Here is a 22465-nt window from a genome sequence, read left to right on the forward strand (position 1 = left end):
TTTCCGTTTCTGTCACTTCCCACTTCTTGTTCACCATCTGCTTGACAGAGACGGGGCATCTCTCCTGTCGTCTGCTGGCTACATTTGGCCTGTCCCTGCCACCTGCCCGTCAGTGTCAGATCCTTGTCTGTGTCTCTGTGATCTGAGGACCCCTGCTCAGAGGTGAAGCAGAACGCGGCCCTGGTGCCTTCCTGCCCCACTTTTCACCAAACCAAGCCGCTGGGGTTTCCATTTGTCCGTCCAGGGACAAGGACCCTGCCGCGGACCCTGGGGAATCATTATGAGGGGGCGCATGTTAGGGCAGTGACCACAGCATCAGCACGTCAGAGCCCAGCCCCCAAAACATCATCTTCTAAAGTGAAGACATAGTAGGGATGAAGGTGAGCAGAGGGGAGAACCTTGCTGCCACTCACCACACACCACCTCCACTCCGTGACCAGCTCTCTGCCCGTGCCTTTCACTTTTCTGAGTCCACGCCTTTGTTTACTGGGTCCCTGCCTCCGAAAACATCTCATTCCTCACTTCCTCTGAACCAATTTCTGTTTCCTCAAGACCCATCAAAAATGCTGCCTCTCGGAGGGAAGAGTGTAGCTCAGTGGTAGAGCACCTGTTTAGCATGCACGAGGTCCCAGCTTCCATCCCCAGGACCTCCATTAATTAATAGATAATGCTGCCTCTTCCAGAAAGTCTGCCTTCATTCCCACCTCTATGAATTGGAAGCCGTCTGCCCTCCTTGTGAAGGTTCTTTCCTGTCTTCTGCAAAACTTAACCTCCCACCTCTCTGGGCTTCATGTATATGTCTTACCTCCTAGACATGCAGAGGTCAGAATACACATTTGTTGATTTCCCACAAGGCCTAACACAATGCGGATAAATATATTTGGTGAATAAATTAATGAAAAAATGAATAAACAATAAACTGCAAAAGCTCGTCATGTTACTAACCAAAAAACAGCATAAGAATGTGGAAACCTTTAACAAAATTAATACATAAAATCCATGTATTATAAAACAATTTAAGCAATTGAGATGTATGCTATTTCAGTGGAAGGATAATAACACATCAACTGTTTGGGGGTAAATGATGGTAGTAACACCACTGTTTAAAAAGCAAATCTGAAAAACATTTCTCCAGAGACAATCAAAACAAAAATTATTCCACAAACGAAACAGAACACAGGCAGTCAGGCCTGAATGTTTTTAAAGGCAAACAATTCAGTAAGCAGTTGGGGGTTAGGACTTAACATTGTAAATAGTGGATTTCTCTTAAAGGAAAAGGAGAGATGGAAGTGATACATTGGAAGGGCCTGGTAATTTAGCATGAAAACATACATACACAGGGAAATGGGAACAGTGGGCCACGTGACTTGGACTCTCAAAGAGCTGTCTCAGACTTGGCCTACCCCTCCAGAGAATGTGGCGTACAGAGAAGGAGACCACGCTTCAAGTAGGAGATAATGAGAGCTCTACCTCATAGGTCTGTTGTGAGGATTAAATGAGTTGATGTGTGCAAAGCTCAGTGTCGTGCGTATTATAATTGCCGTACAAGGGTTAGATGCCAGCTGTTTTGCTGTTCCGAGGGGATGACCCCCATCCTGTGGTCCTCCCCTCCGGGGCTGCCAGGCACTGTTGAGGTGTGGTGCACACAGAAGTCTGCACGTGGCCCTGCTTCATAATCCCCCATCTGTTTCTTGCCTTGTACGTCAGTTTGCTGTCCAGAACTTAAGACAGTGCTGGGCACCCCCGCCCTAATTAATCTTCCTGGGCTAAACCCCCTAAAGGTTTTTAAACCAGAAACCAGTGTTTTCCAAGAGTGACTCAGAAAACTCTGTATTTAAAATCTACTTCACTGTTTTGACCTAATTAAAAAAACTTTTTAAAGAAAAAGCAGTTGCCTTTGTTGAGTACCAGCTCCGTGCCAGACACTCTCCATGTGTTACCATTTTGTCCTCCCACCAGTGCTGCCAAGTGAGGGTGAGGGCGGACCAAGAAATTAAGGAACTTGTTCAAGAGGATGCCGCTCCTAACTGGTAGAAAGAGGATTTGAACCCAGCTTTGTCTACCCCGAATTCCATCCTGTTCCATCACTGTACTCCCTCCAGCCCTGGGAGGCAGACCATGGATGCAGAAGTAAATCTAATAAGCATTTCTCTTCACATCTTATTTATACATAAAAATGACACTAACTGGTTGTTTTCACAAAATCTCAAGGCGATTAGCCAAGCATTTGTTTTTGATTAGGGAGGACCAACTTAATGAAAACAAATGACTAAAGCTGTCAATGTTTGAAGCACGTTAGCTGGGAGACATATGGAGCAGGAGAAGCTGAGCTAGAAATGTGAAGGCGAGTCCCACAACTGTGGAAGCTTGTTCTTGGCTTTTTCTTTTATCTGTAATTATATAAAAGAGCGAAGAGTAAATGACAAGCCGCCCTTTTGCCTCCAAGTGATTCTATTCCTATTTATAAAGTCTGAGTGGTCGTTGAAGGGTTTAGGAACGTTTTAAGATGAAGCAGACCCCAGGGAGAGAATACACTGGACTTCAAACTTCCAAACGGAAGAAGTTCTTGGGCCCTTCAACCTGTTTCAGCCAGAATGCTCCTCTTATCTCGTAATTGGGCTCTTGTGCAAGCTTTCCTTTGAAAGAAAGGTTTAAATGAGTGAACTGCCATTTTCTACTGTGTTGATGCCATTTGTGTGGAGGTTTCCTCAGGATTTAGGCAGGCAAGATGCTCCTCGCTTGCCACCAGAACCCTAGGCCAGGTTGCACACTTGGAAGACTGTTTTATGCTCACCTGGCAGGTGCTCTGGGCTGCTGTGCTCTTGGGTCCGCCCTGTATGCTTGTGCAGGTTGTGCACTGCACAGGTTGGGAAGTGTCAGTTGCATCACGTTTTCTTTACAGTAATGTTCCTACTAGCACAGCGAAGTGTTTTGAGGAAGAGACCCCTTTGAGCTGCATACTCCCCTCCAGCCGTCCGACACCTCAGCACCCGCAGCGGGCCTGTGTCCTCTAAAGGGTCTTCTCTCAAGCTCTTCTTCCCTCCCTGCCTTTAAAAAGAAAACAAACTGAATAAAATAAATCCATTTAGGTAGGAATGATGGCTGGAGATGAAAGCTTCCAAGGGCTTTTGAATCTTACAAGAAGTGATTGCTTAATCCAGATTAAACTACATGGAGTAAATAGAGATGATGCTTTTAAGCCAGGAGGTAGGACAGTCCTAGGTCCTTGGGCCATTCTGGGCTGTCAGCACCCCAGCTGGTAGCCAAGTGCAGGGACAAACTCTGGCCACGCTGGGTCCCCTTCTTTCAGAAGACTGCCAGGCTCTGGCTTCAGTACAGGTCTAGACTCAGCCAGTTTGTAACATGTTGAAAAGGTGACTTGTTCAGTAGAAGGGACAGGAGGTAGGACCAGGATTATCAGAGCGATTATTCTTATCTCATTATAAGACTTTCATATCTTCTGCCTCAAACTCTAGTCAGTGATATAACCCTCCTATTCCAACTACAAGCTTGTAAGCTCCTTGGGAGCAAAGTGTCTGACTTACGCCTTCTCCAGAGCAAGCTGAAGTTAGCCCCAGGCTGGGTGGAGGGCTACTTAAGGTTACATGACTTGTTAATGGCAGGACTGGAAATAGAACTCAGATTTCCTCATGCCATATACCAGTCCAGCGTTTTCTCCATTCCACCACTGTGTCGGGTATCTGTTGCTGTGTAACAAACCACCCCCAAACCCCACCCCTCAGAACGACATTGTTGCTGCTCATAGGTTTGTAGGTCAGGCCTTTGAACGAGGTTTGGTTGGGCTGCCCTTCTGTTCCACAGGATGCTGACTGGATCACCCATGGGGTGGTTTCAGGTGAGTTGGGCTGAAAGGTCCAGGGAGATGTCATTCACATGTCTAGAACCTCGTTGCTTCTCCTGTGGCCCCTCTCTCTCCACATTTCTCTGCTCCCTGTCAGTGTTCTAGCCTGAGCATCTTTACAACATGGTAGCTAGCTTCCTGTAGGGAAAGCAGAAGTTGGAAGGCCTCTTACATTAGCCCCCGGTTGGCACAGTGTGACTTCTGCTGCATTCTCTGGATCAAGGCAAGTATTAGGCCTGCCCGGATTCAAGAGGAGGGAAACAGACAATACCTCGCGAAGAGTGGAACCACAGGCACGCTGATGGGAAAGAGTTGATGGTGGCCATCTTTGGAGACTGACCACAACCACTGATAACCAACGGATGTAGCCTTCTTTCTCTGCTTCCCGTAGGGCCCTGGTAGAACAGGGAAATTCAAGATTGTGCAGAAACAAAGGCGAAAAGGAGAAGAAAAATGCCCCGAAACACCCCATCCTTTTCCACCTTCAAGCCCAGCCAAAGAGTAGGAGGGTGGCCCACCTACCTGAGGCCCCAGTAATGCATCCTGGGCTGAGCTGCTCCTGGCTGTGTTTGTCTTTATTTGAGATCGGAGGAGAGGCTGCTGAACCCTGTGGGATATGTGAAGTTCACGGTTTCTGCTTGTGTAATCCTACAGAGGGCATTTCACAGTCATTTGTTTTTAGAGCTACTGCTGGGTCTGTTTTCTGCATCAAGCATTTAAATGCATATTCCAAAGGGCTCATTCTCCAGGCAGCCGTTAAAAATGATACTTTTCAGCGCTGCATATGTGTACTGCTAAAATATGGTACACCCACGAGGAACCTTTTCAACCATTAATTTCCATGTATGTGTCAGATTATCTCAATCTCTGAGAAAAAGCATATCTTGGTAGGTTTCTGTTCCCTTTTAATGACACAGGGGATTCTTATGTAAAGGGAGCAGCATCTAAGATTGGAAGAGCAATTTTATAGCCTAGCCAGCTTTGGCAACCTCCTTTCATTGTATTCCAACTAACTTGGTTTAAAATATCCTACACAATGAAGATTAGTCTCTTTCTCTGCGAAAAACTCCCTTCATCTTGTAAATTTCCTTGGGAAATTTTTGTGTGTGTATTACTTTCTTCCTTCAAAAACACCAAAAAACAAAAAAACGGGGAAGGTAAAGCTCAGTGGTAGAGCGCATGCTTAGCGTACACAGTTCCTGGGTTCTATCCCCAGTACCTCCATTAAATAAATTTATGAGTAAATAAGTAAACCTAATTACCCCCCCCAGAACAAACAAACAAAAGACCCAGACTTTATCCTTTTGTTACAGTTAGATTGTCTTTTACCACTTAGATATTTATCCCACCCAGAGTATTTTTTCCTAGAAACAATCAAAATAAATGTATAAATAAAAAAATAAAATCCTCTATTAAGAGAGGAAATGTAAGAGCTGCTAATTATGGGCTGTGGGGACAAAACTCTTCCCAGTGCTTTGGGAAATCTTGCATTTTTAGAGATTATCATTGTCTCAAAAATGATGAGATTTGTCTCACACAGATGGAGGATCTTTGGTTTGTCAATTGCTTGTGAGAAAATGTAATAGTTTTGCACCAGATGTCCAGGGAGTAGGGTCCAGTGAACCCATTTACTCTCCCAACTTACGTAACTCAGTAGTTGTTGAAGATATTTTATGTGCTTTTTTTAATACAAGGCTGTATGGGTAAACAGTTATACATGGCACAAAGCTGGCGTTCAGTTCAGAAAGGTCCAGATTTTTTTTCAAGCCTCCACCTTCCCCTTTCTCTGTGCTGTGGGCGGCGGCGGTCGTGGGCTTGCTCTTGTTTGTTGCTTTCTTTTGTTTTGTCCAGGACTAGAAAGACATTGTGGCTTAAAATAGTCCAGATCGTCTGGAGAACTTTGGGGATTGTCTTTGATTTTTTTTTCCCCCCATTTTCTTATCCTTGCCCCCTTCATTTTAGGAAGAAGAATTAGAAGCCCAGATTTCCTTCCTGCAAGGACAGCTGAATGACCTGGATGCCATGTGCAAATACTGTGCAAAGGTGATGGACGCTCATCTTGGTGAGTGAGATACTTTGGCCGTGCAGATGATGACAGTCACAGCCACCAGGGCCTGTGCTGAGCTTGCTTCATGTGAATTATGTCATGTAATCCTCACAGCCGGGCTCCAGTAGATGCATGGTTCTGTCCACAAAGATTAATAAAATTTTCCAGAATTGTGACACTAGTAAGTGGAGTAGAAATTCAAAATCAGTCTGACTATAGATTTCAACTCTTTCTTTAATTGAAGTATATTTGATTTACAGTGTTGTGTTTGTGGTGTACAGCATAGTGGTTCAGTGATACATATATTCTTTTTCATATTCTTTTTAATTATAGGTATTACAAGATACTGAATATAGTTCCCTGTGCTCTACAGTAGGACCTTGTTGTTTATCTATTTTATAAATAGTAGTGTGTATCTGCTGATCCCAGACTCCTAATTTATCCCCCCAGTCCCCTTCCCCTGGATTTCAGCTCGTAACTGCTACACTGCCCTTTGTGTACGTCTATCTGCCGCAAAGCAAAATGAAACGTCGAGCTTTCAAGATAAGATAATCAGCTCTACTGTGTGCTAGCCTGTCCATAGTCCCTAATGTGATTATTATTTTGACAGTGCTTTACTTTTTAAATAAATGTTTTGAACCACCTGCCTGAAACGTCTGTCAGACTCACATGACCTTTTCTTCCTTCTGACTTTATATTCTAGGAGATGTCTTAGTTTGAAGTTGTTTACATGTGTGTTGTACGTATGTCACATAGGAAGTCTTTAAGCATTACTCTTCACCTTTATGAAAACTGTGTATTTTGTATTAGAAATGGTCTCTGCTGGATCGCATATGTATTGCTTCAGTAACTCCAGGCTGCTTGCAAAGCTTTTGTAACACATACAGTTACTACGTTTCAGGGAGAAAGGAAAGGACATCCCTTCCTTCTCCTTCCTCCAGTGTCTAGCATCTGCAGTTTGGGAGCAGATTAGGGAACTGAGTCACGTGCCGTAATGGAAATGGCCAGGATGCAGCCCTGTGAGTGTGGAGAAGGGGCAGCACCACGCACTGTAAGACATCAGGACACATCCCACCGGTGCAGGAAACCAGACCGAGCCCACCAGGGTCTCCTCCCACTGGCTGGGGCCCTGAGAGCGGCCCATATCCGGGGCCTTCGCTGAAGGTGGACCCCACCGGGCTCTCAGCTCATTAGGTCACAAGTCACTGCATGTGGCCAGAGTGGCTCTCATTGGTACAGCCTAAAACATCCTGGCCTCAAGCAAGTAATAAACGTTCTCTTATGGATTTGAAGAGGTGCTTGATTGGGAGTGGCTGGCCGCCTCCCAGTGTCTTACCAGGCAGCCGGCTGGGCCCTGTTCTGTCCTCGGCCTTCTTTCTGCTTTCTAGACCCTCCTTCAGAGGAAGGGCTCAAGAGAGGGAAACAGCAGGAGAAACCCTGGTAAGTGATCAAAAGGGTAGTGTCTCTAACCAAGCAAACATTCCCCTGTCACAAATGATTCCACCCTCTTCAAAACTCCATTTAGAGGGGAGGGTATAGCTCAGTGGTAGAGCACATGCTTAGCATGCACGAGGTCCTGGGTTCAATCCCCAGTACCTCCGTTTAAAAAATAAATAATATTTTTATAAACTCTATTTATATGCTTCTTTATGCTCAAGTTTAAAAGTGCATATAGAATTTTACAAGAATCTTATCTGATAGCATCATACTTAAAAATGCCTCAATAAGAAATAATAAAGAGATAGTTTATATATAAATTAATATGTATTATACTAGTTTCAGTTAAATATTTTAATATTTTAATTTTAAACTAAATGTGTGCACACACATGTGTGTATTTTTGGCTTCTCTAGCTACGTGACTGACCTTTGTATGACTTGATTTGGGTTTTGATTGAAGTCGGGTAGCAAAAAGTGACTGAGAAGGTTTACTGAAATGCTGGAAAAATCCTGTTAGGAAATTTCCAAGTTGTTTGGTCCACATAGCGGCTTTTAAAGCAGCTTTACTTAAGCCTGAGAGTTTTTCAAACAGTTTTTGTTCTGATTTTGTTCTTTCCATCAGCACTCAAAGAGCATTTTCTCGTTGCACGGAAGGGGGAAACACCACAGTTAAAGACAAGCCCGTACCAGCTGTGAATTTTCAACTGGCTGCAAAACTCGATTTGTTTTCGGGTGTCCGTTTCACTTTCAGCCAGAACCCCTCCGCATAGCTGTCGGCTTCTTTTCCTCAGATAAATAGCGTGACTACATTTTAACAGTGGGGGTGAGGGTTGCTACAAAGAATTTCTCGCCCTAAGGCCTACAGGTGCATTTTATTTCTTCTGTGTATATAACACTGGTTTGTTAAAGGGTGTTCCTGTGTTGTAGGCAGTTTTGATTCTCAGCAGAAATTTGAGGAAAACACAAAGATTAATTGAGGTGAGCCTCTTGATTTACTTTTTGACTTATTACACTTCCCTTAAAAGTAACTTTAATACCCTAATATTTTTTCCATATGAACTTTTCTATTTTTCCTGTTCGGTAAAGTGGTGTAAAATTGGAACAACTGAAAAATTTCATTAAGTGATGGATTATAATATAGTAATGCAATCTTTATAATTTTAAATACTTTATTGTTAACTTAAGGAGTTGTTCATGATGTACTATCAAGTGAAAAAAGCAGGTGGCACAGTGGAATATATTTGACGTGAAAATCACCACCAACAGAGGTGGCCTGAGCGAGAGGAAGATTACGGAGGGACTTTCCAAGGGACCTCATCCTCTGTGCTTGGAAAATCTGTAGACAGCTCAAGTGCTCAAACCAGCACCTGGGGGTCGATCTTTGCGCCGTAAGCAAGAGTCCGCTCTAAGAGCGGCTGCAGTGGTACCTGAGAGGGAGAGACAGCCTAGTGGGCATCAGACAGACACAAGGTTGAAACCAGGCTCTGCCGCTTCTGAGGTCAGCCTGCTTGTGGTCATGTCTTCACATAGAAAATGATAATACAGGTGTCTGTGTTGTAGTTCGTTGCCAAGACTGATGTATTTTTTTTTTTTAAATCGAAGTACAGTCAGTTACAATGTGTTAATTTCTGGTGTACAGTCATGCATATACATACATATATTCATTTTCATATTCTTAAGACCGATGTATTTTTAAAGCCCAGCATGGGCTGGGTGTTCAACACAAACCCTTCCCTCTCTCCCCTTAACTCATAACTGCCCCTTCTCCTGGGAGACCCTGGGAGACTCATCCAGCCCGTGACCAGAGAGCTGAGTAGTGACTTGTCTAGGGCCCCAGGCTAGTGAGGGGAAGAGCTGGAAGCAACACGTTTCCCGACACCTAACTTGAATATTCCTGAATCAGATGATGCAAAAAGATGCTGGAGTTTGGGCTGTGCGGGTCCTTAGAAGGGGTGTGTGAGCTCTTTGAGCAGGAACAGCTTTGTCAGAACTGAGCGGTGTGTCTGCACTCCCTGGCATGAGCTCTGCTGAGGCTCCCCGGGGGCCCTGAGAATTGCCTCAGACACTCATCCTGGGAGTTACTGCTCTGAACCCTGTGCTAAGGTTAGTTAGTTTCACTAAGTTCCTTTCATTTGGAGAGAATTCCATATCACCCTGTGTTTCATCAGACATGCAGTGATATCTTAAAACGGCCAGTATGATTGAAGGCTACTTTTACAACTTATAGAACATGTAGAGAGAAAAACATCTCAGGTAAAAATTACATAAAAGCACGTGTTTCAGTGGTCCTTCAATTATAGCGATAATAAAACTGATTAGCAGTTATTTCTCTCTGGTTCTGGAACCCAAAACTGAAAGTGTATTTGCTTAATTGAAACTCTACCAAAGGTCTCATTTCATTGCTTCCACATAATTGAACCATGTGAACTCAAAGATTTAGAGACGGGAAATTGAAAGTATGTGTTTTATTAAATCTAAATTTTTCCTATCCACTCCAGAAGACTTTTTTTACATGTTCATTTGTCTGTTGCTATAGTTACACCCCTTCCTGTCATCCTGACAGTTGAGTTGAAAACCATGGCCAGTGTGAACCTTCGTAGCTGAGTCAGGCTATTTTTAGGTGTTCGGTTTGCTGTCCTTCACACATAATTGCACGTGGGTGCGCCGCCTGCAGGCTCTGATCTGTGAGCAGTGGGGCCGAGTGTGCCACCCACCCTGCCTGCTCGCAGGGGAGGTGTTTCTGTTCATCTGTTTGGTATTTACACGAGTTTCCAGCCCCGTGCCCTCTCATTGGTGGTTCACACAGACAGTGGGAGGGTTAAATGCAGTGAATTAGGGGAAATTAGGTTTCCCATGAACGGGCTGAGAGCACTGTGGTCCACAGGCCCTTAGACAGGTGAGGATGCAGGCGCCCTCCAAGCCCTCGCTGCTGCTCTCCATCTCACAGGTGGAGAGACCTCGGCCCAGCAGGGTCAGTGGCGCACAGCTACAGTATCTACAGGATCCAGACACACAGCCAGGAGCCCAGACCCCACTCCAGGCCTTGGCTCCTCTTCCCCTGAGGCTTGTGCTGAGGCCACCCTTCAGTCAGTGGTTGGATTTCAGATCTGCTGTTTTATCGCACACATCCTTCCTGATCTTGTACTTGTCATAATATTTATGCAAGAATTAACTGTGAGAGGAGGCCATTTTTGAAAATCAGTTTATTTGCCTCTGCAAGAACTTTGAGTCTGATTTTCTGATGTTTATAAAAACAACGTTCAATAGATGTCTGTGGAAATGTTCACTAGGCAATTAACTGATGACATTTGAAAAACTGAGAAGGAAAATGTGATCACCAGACAGCTTTTTCTCTGTCAACCGCACTGTGATAAAAGCTTTTTGTAATTATTTTAAGAATTTTAAATGCCGCATTTAATTGTGAGAGGCCAAGTCCTCTGGAGAAGAATGAGCCATACTTCCCCTGGGGATCTTGTTAAAAATGCAGATTCTGATTCAGTAGGTCAGAGGTGGGGCCCAAAGAGATGTTATCATCTCTACTAGCCCCTGGGGGCCCTGGTGATACTAGGTCATGGCAGACTTCAAGCAGCAGGAGAACCTAAAGTCCTTTGGGAAAATGTAGTTCCTGTGTTCCTCACCCTGTTCCCGCATTCGTGACCCCACTTTTGGGGCGCATGCGCAGCTGGCTCTGGGCGGAGCCCTCTGCATTCTGAGGCGGCCTTCAGCCCCCTGGAGTTCAGTGCTGTTCTCACCTCTGTTCAGCCTTGCTCTCTCCTAATGGAAATCATTTGGTCCCTGGTTTTATTATCAGAAGACTGGGAAGCATCTTCCTTGCACCAACTCTGTACCTATTTAGAAAAACTTAGCAGACTGTACACTGGCTTCTCCTTTCCTGGGCTCTGGTGACACATCCCTAATCACATGGCCTCAGTACAGACCATCCATCCTGTTGTTTTTTAATTGAAGTAGAGCTGATTTACAATGCCATGTTAATTTCTGGTGTACAGCATAGTGATTCGGTTTTATGTATATATATATTCCTTTTCGTATTCTTTTTCATTATAGGCTATTACAAGGTATTGAATACAGTTGCCTGTGCTATGCAGTAGAGCCTTGTTTTTTTCTCTGTTTTATATGTAGCAGTTACTATCTGCAAATCCCAAGCTCCCAGTTTTTCCCTCCCTACCCTCTTTCCCCACTGGTAACCATAAGTTTGTTTTCTATGTCTATGAATCTGTTTCTGTTTTGTAAATAAGTTCATTTGTGTCTTTTTTTTTTTTAGATTCCACATATAAGTGGCATCATGTGATATTTGTCTTTCTCTAACTTACTTCTCTTAGTATGATAATCTCTAGTTCCTCCATGTTACTGCAAATGGCATTATTTCATTCTTTTTTATGGCTGAGTAGTATCCCATTGTATAAATATATCACATTTTCTTTATCCAATCATCTGTTGATGGACATTTAGGTTGCTTCCATGTCTTAGCTATTATAAATAGTGCTCCTATGAACATTGGGGTGCATGTATCTTTTCAAATTAGCGTTTCCTCCAATATATGCCCAGGAGTGGGATTGCTGGATCATAGGTTAAGACAGACCAAACATCTTTCATCATTTTATTTTCCATGTCATGGCCTCTCCATTTTCCCACATGCTTTTTTCCACAGGAGGAACCCAAATTGGATATCTTTCTCTCTTTCTTTCTCTTTTTAAAATATAATTCCCAAATCCTTTGTCTTTCTTAAACTGTCTACCTGAACACATAACCTGTCCTCTGCCATCCAGTACCAGGCTGCCTCTCCACCTCCTCCAAACCCAGCCTCTCCAGCAAATAACCCAGCGGCAAAAGACTGGTCCACCCCATCCCCCATCTCAGTAGAAACCAGCTCACAGCCAATAGCTTGAAGGCTCAAGGACTGTGTGGCCACCACAGGCATCTCATGCTGAGCCTAAGGGCTTGTGGAGGCAGGGCTGGGGAGGCAGAGCCTGAGGTAAGGAGGCTAACGTTCACTGTCACGGACTGTGTTTACTGCTGAGGAGTGGTGCTTAACTTTCACCAGGTCCTCATGCCCACCAAACCTTACGGCCTGAAATTCACACACACACAAAATCCATCTGAAACCCAGTTCAAAGGGTCTCATTGGACTAAACGATGTAATTCTGGACAAAGAGCCAAACTTCTCCCTCCTTGCTCCCAAATGAGAAGGCGTGATGGCAAAACACCAGGGTGTTTCCTGTTTGTAAGGCCCTAGCTCTGTTTCTGCTTTTATTTTTAGAAATACATATCCTGACAAAGACATCTGTCCGTTACTGGAGCTTAGAGACCTGTTCCTGGTTGACCCTAAGATGGCAGCCATATCTTGAATCGGGTGGATTTCACCATGAGAAGCTGTGCTTCCATGACCCCCTCTGGCTGGCAGGGTGGTCAGTCCTAAGAGAAGAATCTGCCAGACAGTTGAGATCATTACAGATTTGGAACCCTGTGCTAAGCACACTCAGCTTGCTTTAGAGAACTAGCTATTGGCCCGAACACTAATCTTTTTTTTATTGAAGTGTAGTTGATTTACAGTGTTGTGTTAGTTTCAGGTGCGCAGCAAAGTGATTCAGTTATACATACATATATGTTCTTCTTCATATTCTCTTCCATCAGAGGTCGTTACAGGATACTGAATGTAGCGCCCTGTGCTACGCTGTAGGTCCTTGTTTGTCTGTTTTATATACAGTAGTGTGTGTCTGCTGACCCCACCCAAGCCTAACCTTCAGTGCAAAGCACATACCTGCCTAGTCTTCCCTTGGGCTTCCCTGAGTCGTGCTCCTCCCCAGTGCTGCGTTTAGGCTCGTCACCCATCCTGGCAGCTGAATGCAAAGTAGGCCCCTTGATTATGTTTTCTGTGCGATCTGCTTTTTGCTTTTTAAGAAAATACTGAGCTCAAAACACCTGACTCAGTACTTGGCGCTTAACAGGCCATCAGTGACGGTCTCTGCCTCCCCTGCCCCTCCCACCGCTCAGGCCAGGATCTGCTTAATCATGTTGGCGTCCCTTAATTCTTCATTCAGAAACAGCGCACCTACATCCGTTCCTCAGGAGATAAAAATCAGCCCTGATGCTGGCAGGAAAGCCTCACGTCGGTCATTCAGCCAGTGTTTCTTAAGTACCTGATTGGTAGGGAGCAGTGGAGGAGAGCTTTTACTGTTGAGCTCCGTGTGTATGGAAGAGGTGAGCAGAACTCCAGGGAAGGGAAGGAGCGCAGCAGAGAATACACCTCATCGGAAATCCCTAAAGTGACACGTAGCTTCACAGGATGCAAACTAGGGCCCCCCCAGAGCACCAGTGACCTCGGGAACACTGGCAGGGACAGGTGGGGTTCTGAACTCATAGGAATACAGTGAACAGACACCACATTTGGAACCAAAAGACCTGGAGTCCAGGACTTACTGTGCAGAACTGTGCAGGTTCAGGAAATTTTTCACCTCTGAGCCTCATCTCTGAGTGATAGTTGCAAGAGTAAAAGACAATACATGGCACCCAGTGTTCACAGCAGCACTGTTCACAACAGCCAAGACACGGAAGCAACCTAAGTGTCCACCAACAGAGGACTGGATAAAGAAGCTGTGGTATATTTCTGTAATGGAATACTACTCAGCCATAAAAAATAATAAAATAATGCCATTTGCAGCAACATGGATGGACCTGGAGATCGTCATTCTAAGTGAAGTCAGAAAGAGAAAGACAGGTATCATATATCACTTACACCTGGGATCTAAAAAAAAGAAAAAAGAAGATACTAATGAACTCATCTACAAAACAGAAACAGACTTGCAAACATAGTAAACAATCTTAGGGTTACTGGGGGAAAGGGGGTGAGAAGGGACAAATTTAGGAGTTTAAGATTTGCAAATGTTAACCAATATGTATAAAAATAGATAAAAAAACAAAGTTCTTCTGTATGGCACAGGGGAGTATATTCAGTATCTTGTAATAACTTTTAATGAAAAAGAATATGAAAACAAATATATATATATGTGCATGACTGGGACATTATGCTGTACACCAGAAACTGACACATTATAACTGCCTATATTTCAATTTTTAAAAAAGGATGGGAAAAAAATCAATATAAAATAAAAGAAATAAAATTTAAAAAATTTTTAAACAATATAAGTTGAATCAGGATGGAGTCCAACAACTGGATGCTTGCAGAGGGAAGCCTTGATGCCTGACAGTTTTAAGGTGGACTTTGGAAAAAAGGAGAATGCAGTGTATTAAGGAGAGTGGGAGGGCCTTCTGGACGGGGACTGGCATTTGCAGGGACGGTCAGAAATACACACCATGTACTAAAGGGTGGATCTGACCTGCACCATCTTCTCCTAAACCTGCCTTCTCCCAAGATCAGGACAGCTGGGGCACACAGTCTGTGGGCAGAAATCCCTCTGCTAATGGTCCCACCAAAGCCATAAGTGACTAATACATGTCTGCCCCCTCCTTGACCAACAGCCACATCATAAACCTCTACCACTCTCAGCAAGTGTGTGCCCCTGGGGCAACCCTGCATTTGACCCCTGCATATTTCCTCTGGGACAGTCCCTTATATGAATTTGTCAGAGGTCAGGGTAACTGAATCTCTATCAGAGATTCAGAAATCTCTGGGGTAAGAACCCACTAATCTGGGTACTTAAGGAACTAGAGAAGGAAAAAACATACTAAGCAATGACAGACAAAGCGAGGCAGTATGCTAGCAACCGGCCGCCGTGATTATCGCACCTGTCTTCCGAGACAGCTGTTTCTCCATCTTACTGATGGGTTTAATGACAGACCCATCAGTGTTAAGCCCAAGGTCCTCAAAGTCCAGGCTGTGTGATGCTAGTGCCAGTGTTCTGAAAAGCTCCAGGGGAAGTGACTGGCAGTCTGTTTTGTGCAAAGGTGACTCTTGCTGGCTGACCTCACTTAGGTCATTCTGCTACCAGATAAAGGGCTTGGCATCTCGAGGCAATGGAGTCAGCGCCAGGACACCATCCTGTGCCCCTTCACATCTCCAGCACCCCCATCAGCGTCATAGGCATCATTGTGGATGTTGGGAGGGTTCAGGGGTCCAGTCAAGCTGGAATCTGCTCCTCGCTCCCCCACTGTCTGGTCGGGAGACCTCAGATAGTGACCTGGCATTTCTGAGTCTGGCTCCTGCTTCTGTGACAGGGCATGGTCCCCATCTAGAATGGTCATTGAGACAGTCAGAGGAGGCCAGGTGGCTGTGCAAAAATGGAAGCTGTGGGTGCTGAGCGACTGTGGTGGGCTGGGTGCTGGGCTGTTTACTTATTCTTCACAGTGATCCTATGAGGAGGGTCTGCCATCAGCCCTCAGGCACAGGGAGGGTCAGTGACTGCCCAGTTTCACCCCCACTGTAGGCAGACGGTCATTCAGCTTGTACCCCCTTTCCTGATCCTTCTTAGTGAAGACAGGCTCACTTACCTACCTCTGTTCCCGCCATTTAGCTGAAAACGCGTTTACTCTGGCATTGCGGAGAGGAAGAATTTGAGGAAATTGGAAAGTAGTTTGTGTGCCGTTTCCATTATCCTTAAAGACCGATTTTTGTGGCAATGACATTTCATTAAAAACAGTGGAGGCAGGGAACGTGTAGCTCAGTGGTGGAGCGCGTGCTTAGCATGCAAGGGGCCCTGGATGCAATCCCCAGCACCTCCATTAAAATAAATAAACAAACAAACTGAATCACACTCCCCCCAAAAAAAACCAAAAACAAAATAGTGGAGTCACCATGGGATTGTTATGTTGATGAAATTTTTGTGTAATTTCCACAGAAGTGGTTAGTTCTGTGAGGTTTTTCCCTTCGGTTTCAGTGCCCAACATTTATAATACGTGATGCTTAAATAGAAGAAGGTTACAAAGAACTTAATTGTCCTGCTACACAGGGGAAAAAAGAGACCTTATAACGTCGTTTATTCTGCCTCTTGCTATAAGGAAGCATGTACATTACATTGGAAATGTAACACAGTTCACCTCTCTGCTTTTAATATTTTAAGGTATGAAAAGGCACCATTATGTTTTCCTATTTTTACATGAAGATGCAACTTAAAACAATGGATTTGTTACTGAGAAGCTATATATTAGGAAAATGTTCTTAGTTGCTACCGGAAATCAATTTACAGTGGAACTAGCTAGGCAGAGGATTTACATGGTCAGTACTTTGTTAGTAAAATAAAAATTCTTGATTTGAAACACTTAGTAGCCTCTGAAGATGCCTTTTTGTTGTGATTTGAATTTCTGTACCCTGGATTCCTTCAAGTGTGCTAGTAAACTTAGTTGACTGTAGCAGAGTTTATCCTTAAAAGCAAGTGAATGTTTTATGTATACATGTGGGTTTTGGGGGGAGAAGGCCCTGGTTTTCATCGTATTCTAAGAGGTGATCTTGGACCCAGTCTGAAGATCAAGGCTGAGGACTGTTGGGTGAGACTGCACTGCCGATGACGCTAAGACCCTGGGCTCTTCTCCCTCCACGGGGGTGCCCTCGGCCTTGGTCCCCTTCCATTAGAGAAACTGGGTGATTTTCAGCCTGTTTGGCAGTTTGGCTGCTGTCCTGGTGTTCCCCCCAAATTTGTGTTTATCCAGAATCTGTGAATGTGACCTTATTCGGAAGTAGGGTCTTCCCAGATGTGATGAAGTTGAGAGGAAGTGGGAAGGAGGCAAGAGAGAAAGCTCCCCGAGAGCCTGCAGGGAGCGCAGCCCCCAGCACCGGGCTCTGACTCAGTGCCCCCAGAACTGAGAATAAACTTCTGTTGTTTTAAAGCACCCAGTTTGTAGCACTTTGCAGCTAATACAGCTGCTAGTCACACCAACTCCTAAAACAGTAGAATAAACAAATCAGGAGGTTATTTTTTTCTGAAATCAAAGGAGCCTAGAGGCAGGCAGCGTGAGCAGGTGTGGCAGCCACGTGGTGTTCCCCCAGCCCTCGGCAGTGACCCTCTTCCATCTGCTCGCGAGGTGACTGGCCCAGCTCCTGCCAGCATTTCCGGCAGCACGGGTGGGGAGGGTCAAGGCTCCAAAGGCACAGACTGAGTCCCCACGAGGCTCCGCCCCAGGGACTGGCCTTACAGCTCTCGGGTCACAGCTGAGTCATGTGACCGCCCTTGGCCGCACAGTAACATCTGGGATGTATTGGTGAGGAGGGGGTGGAGGTTGAGTTGGGGAACCCCCCCCAGCGCTCTGCCACCTCTTGAGGCCTGAGAGACAGTGAAGGGGGAGGATCTGGCTTGTGGAGGCTCATGGTCTTATCAAGAGAGAGCACAGGAGGGGAGTGGACTTTAGAAACCTTGAGTGTGGGTCCCACTGGAGCCAGACAGACAGGAGGCTTCTGTCATCTGTCTTCCCGGTGTGCTCCCCAGCTGCCCCGCCAGCATCACTAACACCACTCTTGAGCATCTGGACTTGCCGGAGGTTCACAGCGGAGCAAGGCATCCACGAGAACACAGCGAGGGCCCCCTGGTTCAGGGGGTTGTCAGCTAGTGTGGCCAGTGTGATCTTGTCAGGCCCCAGGGCTGTGGTGGGAGAGTAAATCTGTACACCCAAACGTGGCTGTGCAGAAACCGTGCTCCAAGGTTTCATTCCCACATAGCAGTCCAGCAGTCCCTTGCCAGCTGAAGGCCGCTCAGTCCCTTACCAGTTAACCATCTTTTCAGACAGAAGCCCACAGTCTGCTTCTCTGCCTTGTCTCTCCTCCTCCTGGGATGGTGTCAGGATTCTGGGATGTCTTACATGTCTGTCTGCTGTTTGAAGAGGGGCCTCTGAGTGCCTGCCAGGTCCTTGCTGGCTCTTTTACTGCGTATTTCTGGGCCTCTGTCCCCACCAGAGCCACTGACTGCCCTGTTGGCTTGTGGCTTATGACCCTAAAGACCTTTTATCCTTGTTGCTGGTGACCATGAGTCCCACCACTAGGTTGGGGCAGAGACCGGGCGATCTGGCCAAGGCCTTCTGCTTCATTGTCCATCCCACAGCAGACTGTCCAGGAGGCAGACAGGAGACGAAGAGACTGTCAGGGCAGATGGACATGTGCATCACTTTTTGTTTCTACAGATTTCCTCTTTTTCTACCACCTAATTTGCTGGAGGAGCCTCCCCTCCATTAGTTCCTTGGACCCAAGAACCCGCAGATGTGCTGGTTCACTCGCATCCATCAGCTGAGCTCCGCTCAGGGCCCAGGACCCATCCCCCTGCCACCTGCTAACACAGCAGGGAGCCGGCAAGTCTGTCCCCAGTGGCACCCCTCAGGCCTCAGAGCTCTGCCTTAAAAGACATAGCATAAAATCAAAGGTAACCTCCAGTCCTGGAAAAGGGGTACAAAAGTGTTTCTTGTTTCCTGCCGTTGGTTGTCATTAACGTCTTGATGAGTGGAGTTTGTGTTTTTTTATTGAAGAGAGAACAAATCGTAACAGGCTTTTAAGCAAATTGAAAACATTCACTCTCTAATTATATCTATTATTCTGTTCCCATTCATTTTGTTTTCTTGTTTTGAAGCAGGCCTTTCTGTTAGCCAGAAACTACAGTCACACTTTCTGAACCCATTAAAGCTGCCGTTTTCCTGTGCGGTCTGTATGAGGACTGTCAGCCGGTGTGTAGATGTATTCTTAGTGAAGGTTCTAATAAACGGTCAGGCTGGACTCGTGATGGTACCAGACTTTGCCCCTTGCTGAAAGTACTTTTGGGAAAGGTTTAGAATAGCAGTATTTTCAAATGCAAGGGTGTTTTTCCATGTATGTTCAGTCAGTCCATACTTACTGTTCACCTGGAATGCACCAGCCACCCTCTTAAGGGCTGGGGGTATTGCCCTGAACAAGACCCTGTGGGGCGCGTTGGACGACAGTTAATCCAGCAGGTGCATGTGCTAATGTCCGGTGGTGGCAGTGCTTACTGTCAGTGCACTAGAGGAGCTGGTGTGGCGGAGCCCAGAGGGTGGCCCACGCCGCTATGGTTTGGGTGGGCAGGAAGGCTGCTTGGAGGAGGCGGCAGGGTGGCCAAGAGTGGACCCTGCCATGGGTCCACTGAGCTCTGGTGGCCGTGGGGCCCCATGTGGACCCGAGGAGTCCTGAGCAAAGACTGGAACAGTATGGCTGAGTGATGACCTAGAATGCGGCATGGGGGGCCTTCTCCATAGGGTATTGTTAAGGCCCCAGGAAGTGAGAAGCAGATGTTCATGGAGGTGAGCCTGCTTGCTGTACTGAGCCTCAGTTTGGTGCTCATATGGCATCTTTCTAAAAATGTGTTGTATAGTATGGAGATTCCTCAAAAAACTAGAAAGTAGACTTACCATATGATCCAGCAATCCCACTCCTGGGCATATATCCAGAGGAAACTCTAATTTGAAAAGATATGTGCACCCCAATCCTCACAGCATCACTATTTACAATAGCCAAGACATGGAAACAACCTAAATGTCTAGCAGATGGCTGGATAAAGAAATTGTGGTATATTTATACAATGGAATACTACTCAGCCATAAAAAGAATAAAATAATGCCATTTGCAGCAACATGGATGGACCTGGAGCTTGTCATTCTAAGTGAAGTAAGCCAGAAAGAGAAAGAAAAATACCATACGGTATCACTTATATGTGGAATCTTAAAAAGAATGACACGAACTTACGTACAAAACAGAAACAGATTCACAGACATAGAGAACAAACTCATGGTTACCAGTGGGGAGAGAGGGTGGGATAAATTGGAAGTTTGAGATTTGCAGATACTAACTTTTTTATTTATTAAATATTTATTTATAAAAATAAATAAACAAGTTTATACTGTATAGCACAGGGAACTATGTTCAGTATCTTGTAGTAACCTATAATGAAAAAGAATATGAAAAGGAATATATGTATGTATATGTATGACTGAAACATGATGCTGTGCACCAGAAGTTGACACAACATTGTAAACTGATTATACTTAAATTAAAAAGGGGAAAAAAATGTGTTTTAATCACCCCCCCACCAGCACAGTCCTCTGCATGCCCCAGGAGAGATGGCATTCCCTCCTTAGGCACCCGCCTCGGAAGCCACAGTCACCAGTCGGGCTGGGTGCACCCCGCGGGGGGCGGGGGAAGGTGAGGTCCACTGTGCTGAAGCTGTCGGTGGGCAGCTCCGTGTGATGCTGAGGCTGGTGGGAAGAGCTGGCTGGGTGGGGCCTCAGATCAGGTCCAGATGAAGAGCCTCTCCTGTGGAGGCCAGGCCTCCAGGCCAGCTTCTCCTGCGGAGACCAAGCTGCGTGCAGACCCTGGGTTAGGTCCTGCTGACTCCATGGGCACCATGGTCTGATGACAGCCATAGTGCCGTGAGTCTGTCCTTTTATTGTTACCGTTGCATTGAATCGACAGCCTGATTTACTGTTGAAATTTTTTAATACGGTGTCTTTAAGTCACCTGGGTGGACCTGGTCCTTAGAGAGAGGGGGTGAGTTAACATCATTGAACTGGGAGACAGTGCTGCAGGAAGCCCACCCAGACGTTGGATGAGTTCTCCCTGCCACTCACCAGGTCAGAGGTCAGCAAGGGGGCCTGGTCTGTCTGGGGAAGAGAGACTCACCTGTCTGTAACACGACATGTGCATGTCACACAGGAAAGGCCGGCATCCCGGCACTGGCCCATCATCCTTGTGGAAGAGTTGCTGCGAAATTTTGCAGAAAAATTCCCAGGCTTGCCCAGGTTGTGGTTTGGCAGCAGATAAGTCATGCTCAGAGCAGTAGTTACAAAATGTCATTCTTCTCTTTTCAGTAAATATTCAAGATGTGATACTACAAGAAAATTTGGAAAAAGAAGACCAAATTCTGGTTTCCCTGGCAGGATTAAAGCAGGTATGTCCGTGGATCTGACTTTGTGTCCCCCAGGCTGCCCTTTTAGTGCCTGCTGGAGAGGGTACCACAGGGCAGGGTCCGGTGACATCAGAGCCAGCATCCCCAGGCCCCACATTTCCTCTGAGAGCCCCTCCTGACTCCGCACCTTCTTACAGCCCCTGCTCCTTCCAGCCCTTATGTCCGACTGACTCCCAGCCCACACTGGTTTCTCATCTGCCACCCCGCCCCTTCCTTTTGGCAAACTCATTTTGTTTTCCTCCTCCTCAAAGCTGCAGTGGCGTGTGGGCTTCAGCTGACGTCCAGTCACTCACCGTGAAGACATGAGGGCCCTGGGAGCACACGGCATAAATCACCACCTCCTAGGTCAGGCCTCAGCCCCTTGAGGGCCGCACTTACTCAGTCCTTGAAGGGCCAAGTGGAACAGGAATGTCACTAGAAAGAGCACAGGCCCTCGGTGTCGGCCTGGTTATGCACCCTCAGCTGGGGCAGGGCCACTTCAGGAGCTGAAGGCTGTTCCGGGGGCCGAGGAGCAGACATGAGTGCTTCTGCTTTAGGGTAACTGCCAAGGATGTGACCCCGTGTCTGCCCCTGGCCATTAATAATGACTGAGAAGTTTTCCTTGGCTGTTCGTAAATCAGTGGTTTTGATAGAACTGGGATTTTTTTTTCTGTTCTTTCTTTCTTACGGTAAGATATTCGCACCTGTGCTATAGTGGAATTGTCAATGACCAGGCTAGTGTGGCGGGATTAGAGGTTTAGCGGACGTTTAAAAACAAACTCATTCCTCTTTCTCATTTGTTTTCTTCCTCTTTGGAAATAGATCAAAGACATCCTCAAAGGTTCCCTGCGTTTCAACCAGAGCCAGCTGGAGGCTGAAGAGAACGCACAGATCACCATCTCAGATGACCACTACCAAGGGCCTGGGGCCATCAAGCAGGTACCGGTGGGCTGATGAACACTGTCACGTTCCCATGAGGGGGGCACAGTCAAAGTTACGAATAACAAAACCCAACCAAAGTTTAACTGCAAAATACGAGTGACCTGAGCCCGGGGTGCTGCATAGAGCTACGCGGTAGGCAGTGCCATTCGGAATAATTAGACTAGTGTCTCCCTGGAATTGTGCAGTGCACAACCTAAACACCTGTACACAGCAGCTTTGGTCTGAGCTTCCTGCCATTCCCCTCATGCAGCGTTAGAAAGCCGGATCTCTGCTCAGATCTTGGTCAGTTGCCTCCAGCTGCTGCCTCCTTCCCCTTTAGCACAAGCAGTAC

General features: G+C 46.0%; 1 protein-coding gene across 1 annotated transcript in view; it reads left to right on the forward strand.

Annotated features, from left to right (window-relative positions):
* Window positions 1-22465, forward strand: part of TBC1D5 (TBC1 domain family member 5) — a 498482-nt gene that overhangs the window by 468519 nt on the left and 7498 nt on the right. Inside the window, exons 20-22 of the mRNA XM_074371891.1 lie at window positions 5825-5924; window positions 21116-21195; window positions 22015-22131. Of these exons, the coding sequence (XP_074227992.1) occupies window positions 5825-5924; window positions 21116-21195; window positions 22015-22131 (297 nt within the window). The remainder of the gene's footprint in view (window positions 1-5824; window positions 5925-21115; window positions 21196-22014; window positions 22132-22465) is intronic.

This window comes from Camelus bactrianus, chromosome 1, assembly GCF_048773025.1.
Source record: "Camelus bactrianus isolate YW-2024 breed Bactrian camel chromosome 1, ASM4877302v1, whole genome shotgun sequence".
In the NCBI taxonomy this organism is placed as follows: Eukaryota; Metazoa; Chordata; class Mammalia; order Artiodactyla; family Camelidae; genus Camelus; species Camelus bactrianus.